The 15,322-nt window shown below is 37.6% G+C and overlaps 1 protein-coding gene across 2 annotated transcripts in view; it reads left to right on the top strand.

The window, feature by feature from the left end:
• Lrrc28 (leucine rich repeat containing 28) overlaps window positions 1-15,322 on the top strand; it is a 112,992-nt gene that overhangs the window by 7,759 nt on the left and 89,911 nt on the right. For both annotated transcript variants that reach the window (XM_010607855.3, XM_010607854.3), the window contains exon 3: window positions 13,240-13,280. In XM_010607855.3, coding sequence (XP_010606157.1) covers window positions 13,240-13,280 — 41 coding nt within the window. The remainder of the gene's footprint in view (window positions 1-13,239; window positions 13,281-15,322) is intronic.

Below are 15,322 nucleotides of genomic sequence, written 5' to 3'. Positions count from 1 at the left end.
TATATATACACACACACACACACACACACACAAATAAGCAGAATAGAAAATAGATCAATGGAAGATTTTAAAAATAAGATCTAATTTGCATGATACTGAAGAGTACTGGCAGGCGGTTAAGAGCAGGATTCATTCAACATAGATTTATTGAGTACTTACTGTGAACCCAGCACTTTTCAAAACACTGACAATAAAAATACTGTGAAACAAATTCATACTCTTGTGGAATTTTCAAGATTACTTGGCTTGAGATTACAGGCTGGACATTACTTTTTTGAAGGGTCATATGTTTAGGCTAGAGAAAGGCAATGCGATTGTTGGATGTTATTTGGCAAGTATGTGATGCCTAGGCTTATGGTAGATCTGCTTGTTTAGGGGGCTGTCTCTTGCTGGCATCAGCTGTCTGAGGTATGAAAAGGATGGATTATTACATTCATAGTGATTTAGGTTTTTGCCTGGTAGATGCAGTGCACATACAGAGAGACTAAGAAATTTTAGGATTTTGGCAAGAGAGTAAATAAAATGGTTATATATGAAATCTGAGCTGGAGTGGAGGCAAAGAAAGCAGGGGTGAATGATTAGAGAGGATGGAGAGAGGCCAGAAGACCCACTGGTGGTGAAGACCTGGTGTATGGGGCATGATTAGGTTTCTGGGTGTTGGGATACTGTGATTGTGCATAGATAACTTTAATCATGGAGTGGTCGCTGCTGATGATGACAGGGTCTTCTGTACAGAAGGGAGGGCGCTGAGATACAGCCAAGATTGGTAGCTGAGTCTTTGTCAGAGGCAGGCAGCATATATTTTAGAAGAAGCGATCACCAGCTCTTCTTAACTCTGGAGTTCAAGGGATGGAATTAGCCCTGGAAACATTTGAGGGCTGCATTCTCAGGTCAAAATGTTTTATTGTTTGGTAGCAAGACTCAGGACCAAAAGGTAACAAGCCCAGGTTCTGTGTGCTTACCCTCTTTGGACTCCATTTTCTTCAATTTATAAAATCAAGATTCCAAGAGACTTGGAGGAAAACAAAAATCTCAATCTGAAAGCACAATTCACTTATGAACCTGTCAGCTTCTCTTAATGGAGGAAGTAGCCCTCCCTATGATGAATGGATGAAAAAGAGACATCTGAATTTCAATGAAAGAGGAGGTTTAGTTGTGACTAAGCAATAAGAGTAGATAGATTCTGATTAGCAATTAATCTATGCTTCAAGGGAAATTAACTTAAAAATTTTATTCTGAGGTTGAAGGAAAGAGTGGGCCTATTAATCATGTTCCTGAGTTGGGCTGGGGGCTGAGGCCCAGCTGTTCTTTTCCTCTTGGCCAGGGAGAAAACATTCCTGATATCAGCATCAAATGTGAACTAGCAAATGGTAAAAGGAAAGAATTTCGTAGTTAAAAAAAAAAACACACATAAAAAGTTCAGCTTCCAATAGAGAAAGTAACAAAATGCTAGTCATTTTTACCTATTGGATTCTCAAAGATTAAAAGGATCAATATATATTGTTAAAGATTATTTATACCCTAGGCATGGTGACACATACCTGTAATCCCAGCCACTTAGACGGATGAGACTGAAGGAATGCAAGTCCGAAGTCAGCCTTGTCTTAAAATACAAAAGGACTGGGGGTGTGCAGGTCAGTGGTAGATCAGTAGTGGAACTACTGGCATGCCTAACGTACATGACTTCTTGGGTTCAATCCCCAATACTGAAAACAAAAAGATTCTTAATACTTAACATTGGAGGCAGTGAGAAGATACTGTCACACACAATTAGAATGGAAATTTACTTGACATTTGTGATGGTTGATTGGACCCTCTGTAATAAAATTTTGCATGAGTATATATTTACATCAGCATTTTCACTTGCAAGAGTTTACCCAAGAGAAGAGTCAAGTGAACAAGGATGTTTGTCACAGAATTGTATATGATGAAGACTTTTTTAACCTACGTTATGGCTTACATTTAGATGTCCACCAAAGCCTCATGCACTCATAGGTGGGGCTTTTGGGAGGTCACTGGGTCATAGGTGTGTGATACTGACTATACCACCGATGGGCTATCTGGGTGTGATGTTGGGAGGTGAAACCTGTTGTGAAGAGGTGGATCACTGGTTGTGGCCTGGGGGGGTGGTATATATCCCCCCTCATTCCTTGATTTCACTCTGGTTCTTGCTTGCCCTGCCATGAACTGTTTCTCCTCTCCCATGACCCTCTGCCATGCCACCCTGCCTTGGAGCCAGCCAACTGTGGACTGAAATCTATAAACTGTGAGCCAAAATAAACCTCTCCTCCTTTAACTTGGGTGTAAGGTATTTTGTCCTAGCAATGAGAAAATAACTAAGACAACCTAAATGACTACCAATATTGGTTTGTTTAAAATCTAATGACAGCTAACATCATTTGAGTTTTTACCAAATGCTGGGAATTGTTTTAAGCAATTTACACATATTATTTAATTCTCGAGGCAATCCTATGAGGTAGGCACTATTATTGTCCTTACTTTATAGACAAATGAACTCAGGCATTAGGAAGAATTACATCAAATTTAAGAGTGATTATGGCTTAGCTGTGGGTGAATCCTGGAAGGTGGGAGGTGGGAATGGGGGCTGAAAGAAACAGGGCTGTATAGTAAAAAATAAATGCTTCACTATTACTATGTTTGGTTTATATTTTTCAATAAGTACTTGTTTTTACATAATAATCAGCTAAAGTTACATAGTTGGAATGTAGTGCTACTAAAATTTCATCCAGCTCTCAGATTTTATTCATTAAAGGATCTAAATTTTTTAAAATCTGTGATGGTGATGCCAGCATTTATGCCGCATTGACATTATTAGCTCCCTTACAGCTGGTAGCTAGATTGAGAGAGGTTGATGCTTAGAGAAGTTACACATAATTTATATCCTCCTCTCCCTTGGAATTGATAATACAGCTTGAGAATCCCTTATCTGAAATGCTTGGAATCTGAGGCATTTTCAAATTTTGAATTTTTTCAGATTTTCAGACATGTGCTATATATAATGAAATAGCTTGGGCAGGGGATCCATGTCTCCTCTCCCTTGGAATTGATAATACAGCTTGAGAATCCCTTATCTGAAATGCTTGGAATCTGAAGCATTTTCAAATTTTGAATTTTTTCAGATTTTCAGACATGTGCTATATATATAATGAAATAGCTTGGGCAGGGGATCCATATCTAGACATGAGATACATTTGTGCTTCGTATATACTTTCTACACATAGCCTGGGGATAATTTAATGGAATGTTTTTAGTGCACCTGCATTTTGACTGCAACTTGTCATGTGAAGTCAGGTGTGGAATTTTCCACTTGTGACAGCATAGTTCTCCAAAGTTTTCAGATTTTGCAGAATTACAGATCTTGAATTTTCAGATTAAAGACAATCTTTCGTAGGATCTAAATCAAATGGATATTGGAACAGCTTGAGGGGAAAGCATTAAATTAAGGAGATGATGTGAGAGAATCATGCATCTAAATGTGGGTGTACTATAAGGAGAAATAAGGAGACAGAATTAAGTTTTGTTATTTGTTTACTTCATTTTGAATCCCAGGGTGAGGATCTTTTTTATTTTTCCCCAATCTGATGAACCCTTGCAAATTCAATGGTTGCTAGAGTGCAGGGCATCCATAATTACCAAGCTCTGTCCTTGAGCTAGTGTATGTAAAAAGCATCTGAATTATTTGTTACATTGAATGTGGGGAAATAGGTATATCTAATAATGAAGTATCCAATGATCTGTTTGTGTTTTAACGTCTCTGTGTAACATGGTATGTATAGTCCTTGAAAACAATCATTATAAATGTGTTTGTCTCTGTAATACACATATACCTGGAAGTTAAGAGTTGTATTACAAATCAAAGTTTGTTTTCCTGTAGAATTTTCAGATTTATAAGTTTTTCTCATCATTGCTGTTTAATCGAAAGTAGTTCCTTGTAAGTAAACTTTAGGTGAGCCTCTTATATGTCATAACTGAAAGATTCATTTTTCACAAAAATGTACCTTTGACCTATAATGTAATTCTGTTTATTGAATTATAGAATTATAAGGCTGGAAAAAATTGAGTCACTAATTTGGACAGCTTTTCTATTTTGAGGAAACTAACTTAGAAGAGGTTAATGGACAAGTATAAGGTACTTCTTATGTCCAGTCAGAGCAAAACTAAAATCTTCTAATTTGTTGTCCAATTAATCTGGCTTTCATTTTAATTCTGTAAATGTCTTAGCTTTCTCTATGCAGAGACAAAATACCCCATACTGACAACTTAAAGGAGAAGAGGTTTATTTTGGGTTTCAGTCCATGGCCAGCTGGCTCCACGGCAGATCAGGATGTAGAGGGGCCTGGCAGAGGAAAAGGTGCTCAACCCATGGCTGGCTGGAAACAGAGCAAAGAGAAGAGCTGGGGAGGGAGATAGACTCTTCCAGTTCATATCTCTGTGGTCCAGTCACCGTACGAAAAGCCCCACCTCTGAACATGTGAGCCTTTTGGGGGACATTCTAGATCTAAATCAAACAGCAGATGATGGTTAATGATCTTTTTTTTGTGATTTGTTGTTTCTACCTGGAGAGTTTGGAGGGAGGGTTAAGAAAGAGTTGGTGAGGACAGGTGTCTTTCTCTTACACCAGACCACTTTCTTATGCAAGTGTAAGGTACTGTTTGCAAGCAAAAGGCTTGTATATCACTATATGTGTGTTTCCGGAAGTTTAGATTCATTTTCAAACTTCACTGTAGTATAATGAGGTACCTGTGTATTACAAGTAAGACACTAGTTTCTATATCTATGTCTGCATTATGTAAGTATGATACTTAAATATACCAGACATTGAACTTGAAACATACACTCCCTCCCTCCAGAACCAATTATGTCATAAAGCTATAAAATTATTTAGGCTTCTATACTTTAAAGTGGTTTACCTGATTTTATGAAAGTCTTCATTACTTTTCTCTCATTGCTGAGACAAAATACCTGACACCCAAAGTTAAAGGAGGAAAGATTTATTTGACCCACAGTTTTTAGAGGTTTTATTATATAGTTGGCTGGCTCCAAGGCATGGTGGGATGGCAGAGGGGCATCATAGAGCAGAAACAGTTTATGGTAGGCAGAAGGCAGCAAAGTAGCAAGCAGCAAGTGACAAACAAAGACAACAGCAGCCCTCTGTCTGTCCCTTACATTCTATCCAGGCTACCCACCTTTAGTGTGAGAAGCACTCACACCCAGGGATGGCCTTCCCATTATCCACATCCAGAATTATGCCAGACCAATCAGTGGAATAATTTAGTAATCACGCACCCTTGATTCCAGCATCACACACTTAATCCCAGCATCACACACTCTTAAGATCTAGCCACCTCTGAAAAGCCCCACCTATAATGAGGCTTTGGGGGCATATCTAGACACAAACCGTAACAACTGGAACAAGTATTTACTATTCTTTTTCAGTGTAGCTTTCTGCTGCTTTGAGAATTCCAATTATAAAGTCATACTTATTGAATGAATATTAAGTGGTTTTCTTTAAAAATAAAAAGTAGAAAGCTAGATAAGGGCAAGTGATTCTCTAATCTTAAGCCCTTGTTTATGATATTTATATGACCTTTATTTTTTTAAAAATATTTTTAAGGCCGGGCATGGTGGTGCACGCCTGTAATCCCAGCACTTGGGAGGCTGGGGCAGGAGGATCACTGTGAGTTTGAGACCAGCCTGGGCTACACAGTGAGTTCCAGGTCAGTGTCACTACGTAGTGAGACCCTGTCTCAAAAAACAAAATAAAAACAAACAAAAAATTTAAAAGTAATACGTGAAAGGCTGGTCAGGTAGGGCACACTTACAACCCTCTGTAGAATTGCAAGTTTGAAGCCAGCCTGGATAACTTAGTGAGACTGTTCTTCAGAATATAAATAAATGAATAAAAAAGACAGGGGATGTGGTTCAGTGCTCCTTTGGTTCAATTCCCTGTGCTGCAAAACAAATAAACAAAAAGATTAATAGTTCAAGAGGGATTTCACCATTTTTAAATGTTTTTACTTGGATTTTTTTTTTTTTTCTGAGAAGCCAAATTTTTATCAAATTCAAATGTACATTACATTTTTGTAAATGCATTAGGTATGTATAGTGTTAAAATTTGAGCACATTTTAAATAAGATTTTGTTGTTAAAAATATCAGTCTTGAAGTTTTTTATTTTTGGCAATAACACATTTGCAGTTTTGAAGATACTTAAAAAGTTTAAACTTACATTTCCTCAGATGACAATTTCAGTTCTTATAAATACTAATTAAATACTTAGTTTATTTCTCAGAGAAATAATATAAAAACTTATCATGCAGTTAAATAGTTGTTCTTTATGCCTTATGTGTAAAAGAACTGAGTTTGGGTTGAGGATGTAGCTCAGTGGTAGAGTTTGCTTAGCATGCATAAGGCCTTGTGTTTGAACCCCAGCAGGACAAAACAAATAAAAAAGCCCTAAACAAAGAATGAAAGAGCTGAGTTTACATGAACAATTGTTAGTAGGCATGAAGAACTAAATTACTCTCCAATATGATAGCTACTGGCCACTTGTGGCAGTCAAAGTGAAATAATATTAAAAATTCATGTTTTCAATCACCTAGTTACATTTTTAGTGCTTATGGACCACATGTGGCTAGTAGCTGCCACATTTGACTACAGAGATAAGACAGCATTTCCATTGCAACAGAGAGAAATGAAGTAAAATGAGTAATTAATGGGAAAGTAAGTAAAGAGATAAAAAATGGCATTGGCAGAGGACATTGGTGAGCAAATTACAGTGAGGACTTTCGAGGCCTTTTATGCTACTACAGAAGAAGGGTTGTGCCCATTCTGTCGATTTCACCGGGCTGCTAGCATTTTTTAAAAATTAATATTTGTTGGTTTTTTTGCTTTTGGTTTTTTCTTTTTTGGTACCAGGGATTGAACTCAGGCTCTTGCACTTATGAGGCAGGTGGTGGAACCACTGAGCCAAGTCCCCAGCCCTGTTGGTACATTTTTGTCTTGCATAATGATCATATTCATCACAGGCAAATTGAACCTGTACATAATATATCTGAATTCTTTATTTCTAATTTCCCTCCCCTCCCTTCAGCGTTTCTTCCCCTCCTTATTTACAGTTTTATTTACATCGCTTTCCTTCTGATCTCTTTTTAAGATCCCTATTCTCTTCTTTACCTTCCCTGTCCCCCTCCCTTGTTATACTTCCCATTTGAACATTTTCTTCCTACTTCCCCATATCTACCCTCCATTTTGCTCCTTATTTACCCTTTGGGTTTCTCACATAAATGAAACAATGCAATATTTAAACACGCATGTCCAATTTATTTCACTTAAAATTATGTTCTTAAAGGGCATCTGTTTACCTAAAAATGCCTCAAGCTTGCCCTTCTTTGTGGCAGAGTAGTACTCCATTGTATATAAAAACCACATTTTCTGTATCCATTCATTCATTGATGGTCATTTGATTTGGGCTGTTTTCCAAAATTTAGCTATTCCAAAAAATGTTACTATAAACATGGGTGTGCATATGTCATTGAGTATGATGCTTTTAATTCTTTTGGGAAGATACCTAGAAGGGGAATAGCTGGGTCAAATGGAACTTCTACTTTTAGTTTTTTGAGGAATCTCTGTACTGATTTCCACAGTGGTTGTACCAGTTTCTGCTCCCACCAACAGTGGGGAAGGGTTCCTTTCTCCCTGCAGCCCCACCAGCATCCGTTACTGGTTGATTTCTTAGTGGTCAGGCTGCTAGCATTTCTGATTTCTTGTTGATAAGTACTGCTTTATGACATATGTAAAGATGGAGAGAATTACTGCAGAAGGAATATGCAGAGATTGCTGGAAGAAAGTGGTCTGCTGCAGTTTTCATAAGAGCGTGGTATTTAACTCATGGCTCAGAAACAATGCCATCGAGTTACTGACCCAACTAGAAAGCTTGTTGAGAGTGTGGTGAATGAAGTAATTTCTTTATTATGAAACTTCATTGACTTATTTTTCATAAATGTTTTAAAAAATAATTCACTGAGGTCAAATTAACATAATAGAAAGTTAATCGTTTTTGAATGAAAATTTCTTGGGATTTCCTGCACTCGCAGTGTTGTTCTCCCATCTCTGTGTACTTCTGAACACTTCCATCACTGCAATGTAAAACATTTGTGCATTGGTTTTTGTCTACTCCCCTAAGCCCACCCTGAGTCCTGGCAATCACCACTCCTTTTCTCTTGCTTGGGATTTATCTGTTCTGAATAGTTCATGTGAATGGAATCATGCAGCATGTGATTTTGTGTGTCTGGCTTCTTTCACTTAGAAGGATTTTGTGCTTTCAAAATTCATCCAAATCACACTTTAACATGCCTCAGTACTTATTACCTTGTGTGGGGTTGCTGCCATTTTGCATATCCACATGTCATCCATGGGTGGATATTTGGGCTGTTTCTACCTGTAGGCTATGTAAATAGTGCTGCTATGATTGTGTGTGCACATGTACATGTTTGAGGACCTGTTTTCAGTTATTTTGGGAATATGCATAGAGGAATTGTAGGGTTGTATAATAATTTGGTATTTAACTTTTTGAAGGACTGCTGAACTGTGTTCTCCAGTGGCTGATCCATATGTTACCACTGGGAGTGTACAAGGGTTCCACTTTCTCCATATCCCTGCCAATGCTTGGTATTTTCCATTGTTTATTGCTATAGCTATTCTAGTAGGTAGGAAGTGGTATTTCATTGGTGTTAAGCATCTTTTCTCATGTGTTTGTTGGCTGTTTGTATATTGTTTTCATCAGATTTCCATTGCTATAACAAGTACCTGAGGTAATCAATTTATAAAGAGTAAAAGCTTATTTTGGCTTTTCGTTTTCAGGCTTCCAGTCCATTGAACAGACCCTCCCTCTGCTTTGAGATTTCTGGTAGGAGTGCTGAAGCTAATTTTTGTACATGGTCTTAGATAAGGTTTCAGATGCATTTTACTTAATTCTTTTTTTGGTACTGGGAATCGAACTCAGGACCTTGCTCTTGCGAGTCAGGCAGCAGAACCATTGAGCTAAATACCCAGCCCCTTACCTAATTCTTTTTGAAGCTGTAAGAGCCAAAATGCTTTTCAATATGTAACTTCTTTGAAATGGGTTGTTGGAGGCCAGAGTGATGCAGATTTTATTGAACTGAGATTACTCATGGCTTGTAACAGCATAAATAGTTCTTATACTGCCTTACTCTCTTAGATTGCTAGGGGACTCTGGTTTGTGGTGTCTTCATTTAGAGATGAAGCCTGGCAAAACTTTACTATTTGGAGATCATTGTGGAAAGGGTGAGGTCTTTCATACTCAAGCTCTTAAAGGCTTCCATTGGACCTTAATTTCCCTGACCGAAGGAAGTCACTAAGCCATAGCCAGCTTAGAGAAAGATGTGCACTTCTACCAGGTGCCCAGTAGAAGCTAGGACGTCACCATTCCCCAGAAACTACCAAAGAATATCACAGAGCACGTTTGCAAGATATTTAAAGTGTTTGTTCTCATTTAAGGAGACTTTAAAAGTGTATTATAAAGCACATTGATTGAAAAATTTGAGGCAAGTTTTATACTACGTGTGTTTGCTGAAGTCTACTTTAATGATAGTATGAGTAAGATTTAATGCAGAGAATCTTTGGCTCAGTTTAGAAAAACAATTTTAAGTAGTTTAATAGGAGATATTTATGCTCCAGGAATTTGGGTACAGGTTATTTGTCTTTTAAAACTTTTCTGTGTCCAACTGTGAAAAAGAAAAGAAGGAAATAACAGTAATTGATAGAGAAAACTTTTATCAATAGCAAAAACCTATAAAGTGTTACAATGTAAAATGGCTTCTGCTGTCTCTAACAGCAGTGTGTTTTGTTGCACTCAAAACTGAAAGGCACTAATTGCTGAATGAGACATTTGGTCTCACCCTGAGATAACAGGGCATGTCAAGGTCTTGAGCTCCGAAGAGACTGGAGCCACATGATCATAAAAGTGTCTAAATGAAAGAACCCATTGCTAACATTTGCTTGCCTGACCCCGAACACCCCCTCTCTATGGGCTACAATGGATAACTAGGCGAATCTTAAAGGTAAACTCCCCAACTGCAAAGAACTGTTACATCTGGGTTGAAAAGATTAACTATTCTGTGACTGTGATTTGAACTGTCAGAATGAAATGTAACCACCCAAATGAAGTCAAGGCTGTGAAACCCTATAAAAGGAGGAGCTGTAACCCAGTGTGTCATCCATCCAGGCATGGCTTATGTGTGATCGACCCTTATCAATGAATAAATTTATTATTTTACTTCCATTCTGCTGCCTCTCTGTGTGTCACTTACTGATTCCTTCCGTAACATAACGACACATTTGAGAAGCACTTTAAACGTATTGGTTTTGAAAGGATTTTAAATTTCAAAAAATTTAAAAGCTGAGTAACTTGTAATCTTACAGATGAGGATAAACTAGCTTGAATGCCATTCATAATTGAACATTAAGCTCAGTTCCCTACCGAGTAACAAAAATTTTGACATCAATTATGGTTGTTTAATCTATCAGTATACCTAAATTTATAGAAGCATAAAAATGAAAAATGTTCAATTGCCATATAGTATTGAGCTACATTGCTGAAAGTGGTATTGGAAAGCAGAGAATATTGTAGAACACCAGTAGGTGTCAGCCACAGCCTATGTAATGGGCTGCTTATTTGCCAGGCTTTTTGAACCTTTATTCATAAGCAATTTGTTTATATGTGTGTGGTTGGGTTTTTTGTTTGTTTGTTTGTTTGTTTTGGTAGTTTTAAAAGGGAGCATTCTCATGAACTGCAATTTTATCAAGGTCAGTGTGCCTATTTTTAAATAAAAACACAATTTTACTTGTTAATAATGACAGTGCCCTTTGGGCGGCAAAAGCATTTTAGCACTTAATTGTGTATATAGCTGTAACTCAAAAGAACTAAGTAGTTTGTCACAAAAGATTAAGATACTGGGTGATGGAGCCAGAAAGCATGACTGGCTGTCCTGTGAGTTAGCCAGGTACAGCATCCGTATTGTAAGAGATGAAGATAGAGGAGGACCCAACAGCATTTCTTTTGTGGACAAGTCTTTACTTTTTATAGTGGCAGCTGTAAGCAAGCACCTCCCCTCCTGGTTCTGTAGTTTTGTTGAGATGCCTTGTATGTGTGTCTATAGGTGGACCTGCGTATTCTCCTTACTAGGAGAGACAACAGCACTGAAGAAACATTGCAGGGATTTGGATAGATCCCTAGTAACATATGAGGAAGGGCATTTTGAAGGACCTCATTACATGTATAGATATAAAAATATTGAGGGTAGAGAACCACAGCTTGCACAATTTTAAAACTAAATACGGTGGTTCTGTCAAGAGTTGGTATTCAGGAAATGTTTCATTTACTTTTTAATAGTATTCATATTCAGTGACATTTGCTTATCAAGGGCAAAGCTGTGTATATAAGCAGCTTGGGATACTATTGCTTCATATTCAAATGTATCTGCATGCCAATATAAAGTTAATAATGTTCCCTTATCTAAAACAATCAGGCAGATTTCCTTTGTGTTTTGGACTGTAACAAAGTTATTCTTCAGTATAAAATAAAAGCCTTTAATGGTGTGTTTCTTGCCCTCTCTGCAAAATCATTATGCATCTAGGTTGATAGCCCAGCGGGCAAGTGTTTCCATCTCAAATCGGAAACAGTGTGATTGACTAGCCAATTATGTAACAGCTTCTACTGTGCCTACTACATTTTAAAACTTAATTTTAATGTTTTCAATTACAAAAGACATTTATTGTTAAAAATTCCAGTGACACAAGTAGAAAGAGAATAGCGATCCCGGTCCATTTCCTAAAAACAATCAGTATAAGTTTCTTCAAGCTTCAAGTTGATGAAAAGTTACTTTGTCACTACAAACCTAATAGTTTTTCTATTGACACAATTGTGTTCATAACAGGATTTTTTTTTTTTTTTCAATTACTGGGGATTGAATTCAGGACCTTGTGCTTGCCAGGCAGTTGCGGTACCACAGCTAAATCCCTGGCCCTATAACAGGATTTTGAAGACCTAAGTTTAAAGACTGCTGTTCAGGAATTACAGCAAGATGGATTGTATTTTCACTTTCCTAAAGCATGCCTCCTATCTCGTTTGCCGTTTCCTATGTTACTTCCTCTGCTTGGAAAGCTAGCCAGGACTATCCTCACCACCTCATGTCAGCCTCTCATAATTAATTTATTTTTGCCTTTCAGACTTAAGTCAGACCTGATTTCTCCTAAAAAGCCATTTGTGATTCTTTGTCATTAATATCTAACTTCACTTACAGTATGTTTGAATGTAGAATGAAAAAATGTCCTTTGTGCTCCTTTAGTCTTAACAACATATATCTGCATACATGTAAATTTGAAGTGTGGGCGGGGAGGGGGTTTTTTATATGTTAGGCTGGCTGTCTGGTATTTACAGGAGGCTTTTCCTCTGCCCAGGACCTCCAGAAGAGAGACGCCTGCTTTCTGCCCGTGAAGGAAATTGTTCTAGGATTCCTTCTGTGGAAGGGTGCTTCTCCCACATGCCAGTTTCCTCTCCCTGTCTCCCCACACCTCTACCTTAGTCTCAGGACCTTCATTCAGGCCTGACCCTCTGTCCTCCATTGCACCACAGGAAGCCCAGCCTCTGCTCATTGTAAACCTCTTTAGGTCTTAATACCTAACCTGGGTCCCTGTGGACTTGCCTTCTGTACTGTCTTATTAGGAACATGACTTGGGAGCTGGGGGTGTGTTACCTTCCTGGGCCGCTGTGACAAAACTCTCATGCTGAGTGGTTTAAACAGCAGACCTTCATCCTCTCAGAGTTCTGGGGGCAAGTGTCCAGAATGCGGGTGTGGTCTGGGTTTGTCCCATGTGGGGCTCCGGAGTTGCCAGCAATCCTTGTAGCGCTTATCTTATGGCTACATCTCTGGTCTCCGGCTGTGTCCTCACATGGTGCTCTCCCGGACTGTGTCTGTTATTTAGCACATTTTACTTTCCTCTGTGACTGGAATATGAGGTTCTAGTTTTGCTGTGGGATGTGGCTTTTAAGTGTTCAAGTTTGTCAGTTGTGGTACGTGCTATGTGACTTGAAACCCAGACCTGCTGACTCATTATTTTTACATTTTGTGTTTAAGCCATTGACAAGTGTTTATACATTTTTCAAAACTAAAATTTAATTCTGAATTTTTAATTTTCAGCCAGAAAACATTGCTCAGAAGCTTCCAAACCTTGTGGAACTGTGAGTCTGTTTATTCAAACTTTTAAAAAACAAGAATGGAAATAATTTTATTTGAAATAATAGGATATGTCATTTTGATGTAATAATGTTACTTTTTGGTATTATGATCACGCTCCTGTGGTAGCCTTGTTTCATTGAATGCAATAGTGTTTTAAAATATTTTACATTTAAATTTGTGTTTTTAGCGTCTCATCTCAAGGTACTGAAGCTGCTGAACCATTCATTTTCTCTGGGCAGAGCGCCTTGTCACAGAGCCTTCTAGATTGGGGAAATCTGTGCTTGTTATTTCTCTATATGATACGAGGTATAAGCAGTGGGGTGATATAACATGTTAAAAGGACACAGTGAAATTGTCTTTCTGTGCATCCTCCATACCGCATTAGTTTTATTTTGATGATTGCCTCCATATTGCTAAATAATATGCTTATACCTTTGCATTGTAATGCATCAGCTGTAATGTCTGTTAACTTACACCAAGAAAGATAGCTGCATCTTATATTTCTCTTCCTAGCTGCCCTCTCACTTCATTGCAAGATGACCTGCTTTGACATCTCCTGTTCTTTTCATTATTTGTCAGGGTTCTTATGAGGTAAAGGAAAGAAAGCCAACTTGTGTGTGCCTCCCCTTCATGCTCAGAGCCTCTATCATTTCCTTTTGTCAAATCCCTTGAAGTTTGAAAATATAGTATAATGAGTTCCTCTGTACCTTTTCCCTAAATTTAACCAATTTTAATATTCTGCTACATTAGCTCTGTATCCCCCCAAAAAATATTGGCGTACATGCACAGACACTATTTGTTTCTATTGTTGTGACTGGACATTTTGAAAGTAAGTTGCAAATATATTATCAGACCTAGGAAAGTAGTAATTATTCAATATTATCTGACATACTGTTCATACTTAAATTATCCCAGTTTACATTTAAGAAGGTGTTTGTAAAGTACATTTGATTGTTTCCTCTTGATTAGATTCTATTTAGCATTTTGGTGGTGTTTAACTCCATGTACTTTGTCAAGTTTTTGCCTTTATTCTTTTTGTACATTTGTATATGTGTATTTCTTCCTGGTTTTTTTTTTTTCTTTTTTGAAGTTTTGAAAACTAAGTTAATCATGGCTCTTTCTTTCTTTGTCCCTAAATACTTCAGTGTTTGTCTCTTAAGAACAAAACATGCTTTTCTCCTTTTTGGGTGGTGCTGGGGATTGGACCCCAGGCCTCATACATGTTAAACAAGCATCCTGGCCCTCCATTTTTTAGGTCACTTTTTTTTCCTTTTGAGTGCTTTCTAGTCTTCTTATAGGTTTTCAAAGTTCTAGAGTCTATTCCAAAATATTTTTACCTTTTTGCTTTGCCATCGTTGATGAGCTTTGTCATTTGTTGTATCTTCTAACTTTATATCTTGGAATTTGCTGAGATCTTAGATTGTTTCAGTCATATCATGGATTCTTTAGACTGCTGGTGGCGAACTTATGGCATGTGTGTTATTTGTCTTTTAAAACAAAAGATATTAATGTATGAATTGCTTTTTTCTAAACTAAAACTTCAGTATTCAGATTTAATTGCAGTGTTGGCACTTAACGAACGATAAATAAGTGGGTTTGGGGTTGCGGTTGGGGCACTTGGTCTCCAAAAGTTTCGCCATCGCTGCTTTAGGTTCTCCGGATATCCTTGCACATCTGAAAATACAGATAATATATTTGTTTTTTCCCAACTCCTATGTTTTATTTGTCTTTTCTAGTCTTAATAGCCTTGGCTACTTCCTTCAGAATGAGGTTTGCTGGAATCCCTATAGGGTTTCCTCATTATGGAAGATGCTGGTTTTAGAATTAAGGTATATGTAGTTATTGTGTTAAGCCAATATCTATCTATATGAATTATGTATTGCTGCTTAACAACAACAAAAAAATACCCACAAATGTTGTGGTTTAAAATAATAAACATTTTTGGGGCTGGAGATTTGGCTCCGTGGTTCTGCTGCCTGTCTCACAAGCACAAGGTCCTGAGTTTGATCCCTGGTACCAAAAAAAAAAAAAAAAAATTTTTTTT

Source organism: Fukomys damarensis, unplaced genomic scaffold (genome assembly GCF_012274545.1).
Source record: "Fukomys damarensis isolate Sample0158 unplaced genomic scaffold, DMR_v1.0_HiC HiC_scaffold_7, whole genome shotgun sequence".
Taxonomy (NCBI): Eukaryota; Metazoa; Chordata; class Mammalia; order Rodentia; family Bathyergidae; genus Fukomys; species Fukomys damarensis.
The sequence above is the reverse complement of the archived record's forward strand: the minus strand, read 5'-3'. Positions and strand labels throughout refer to the sequence as shown.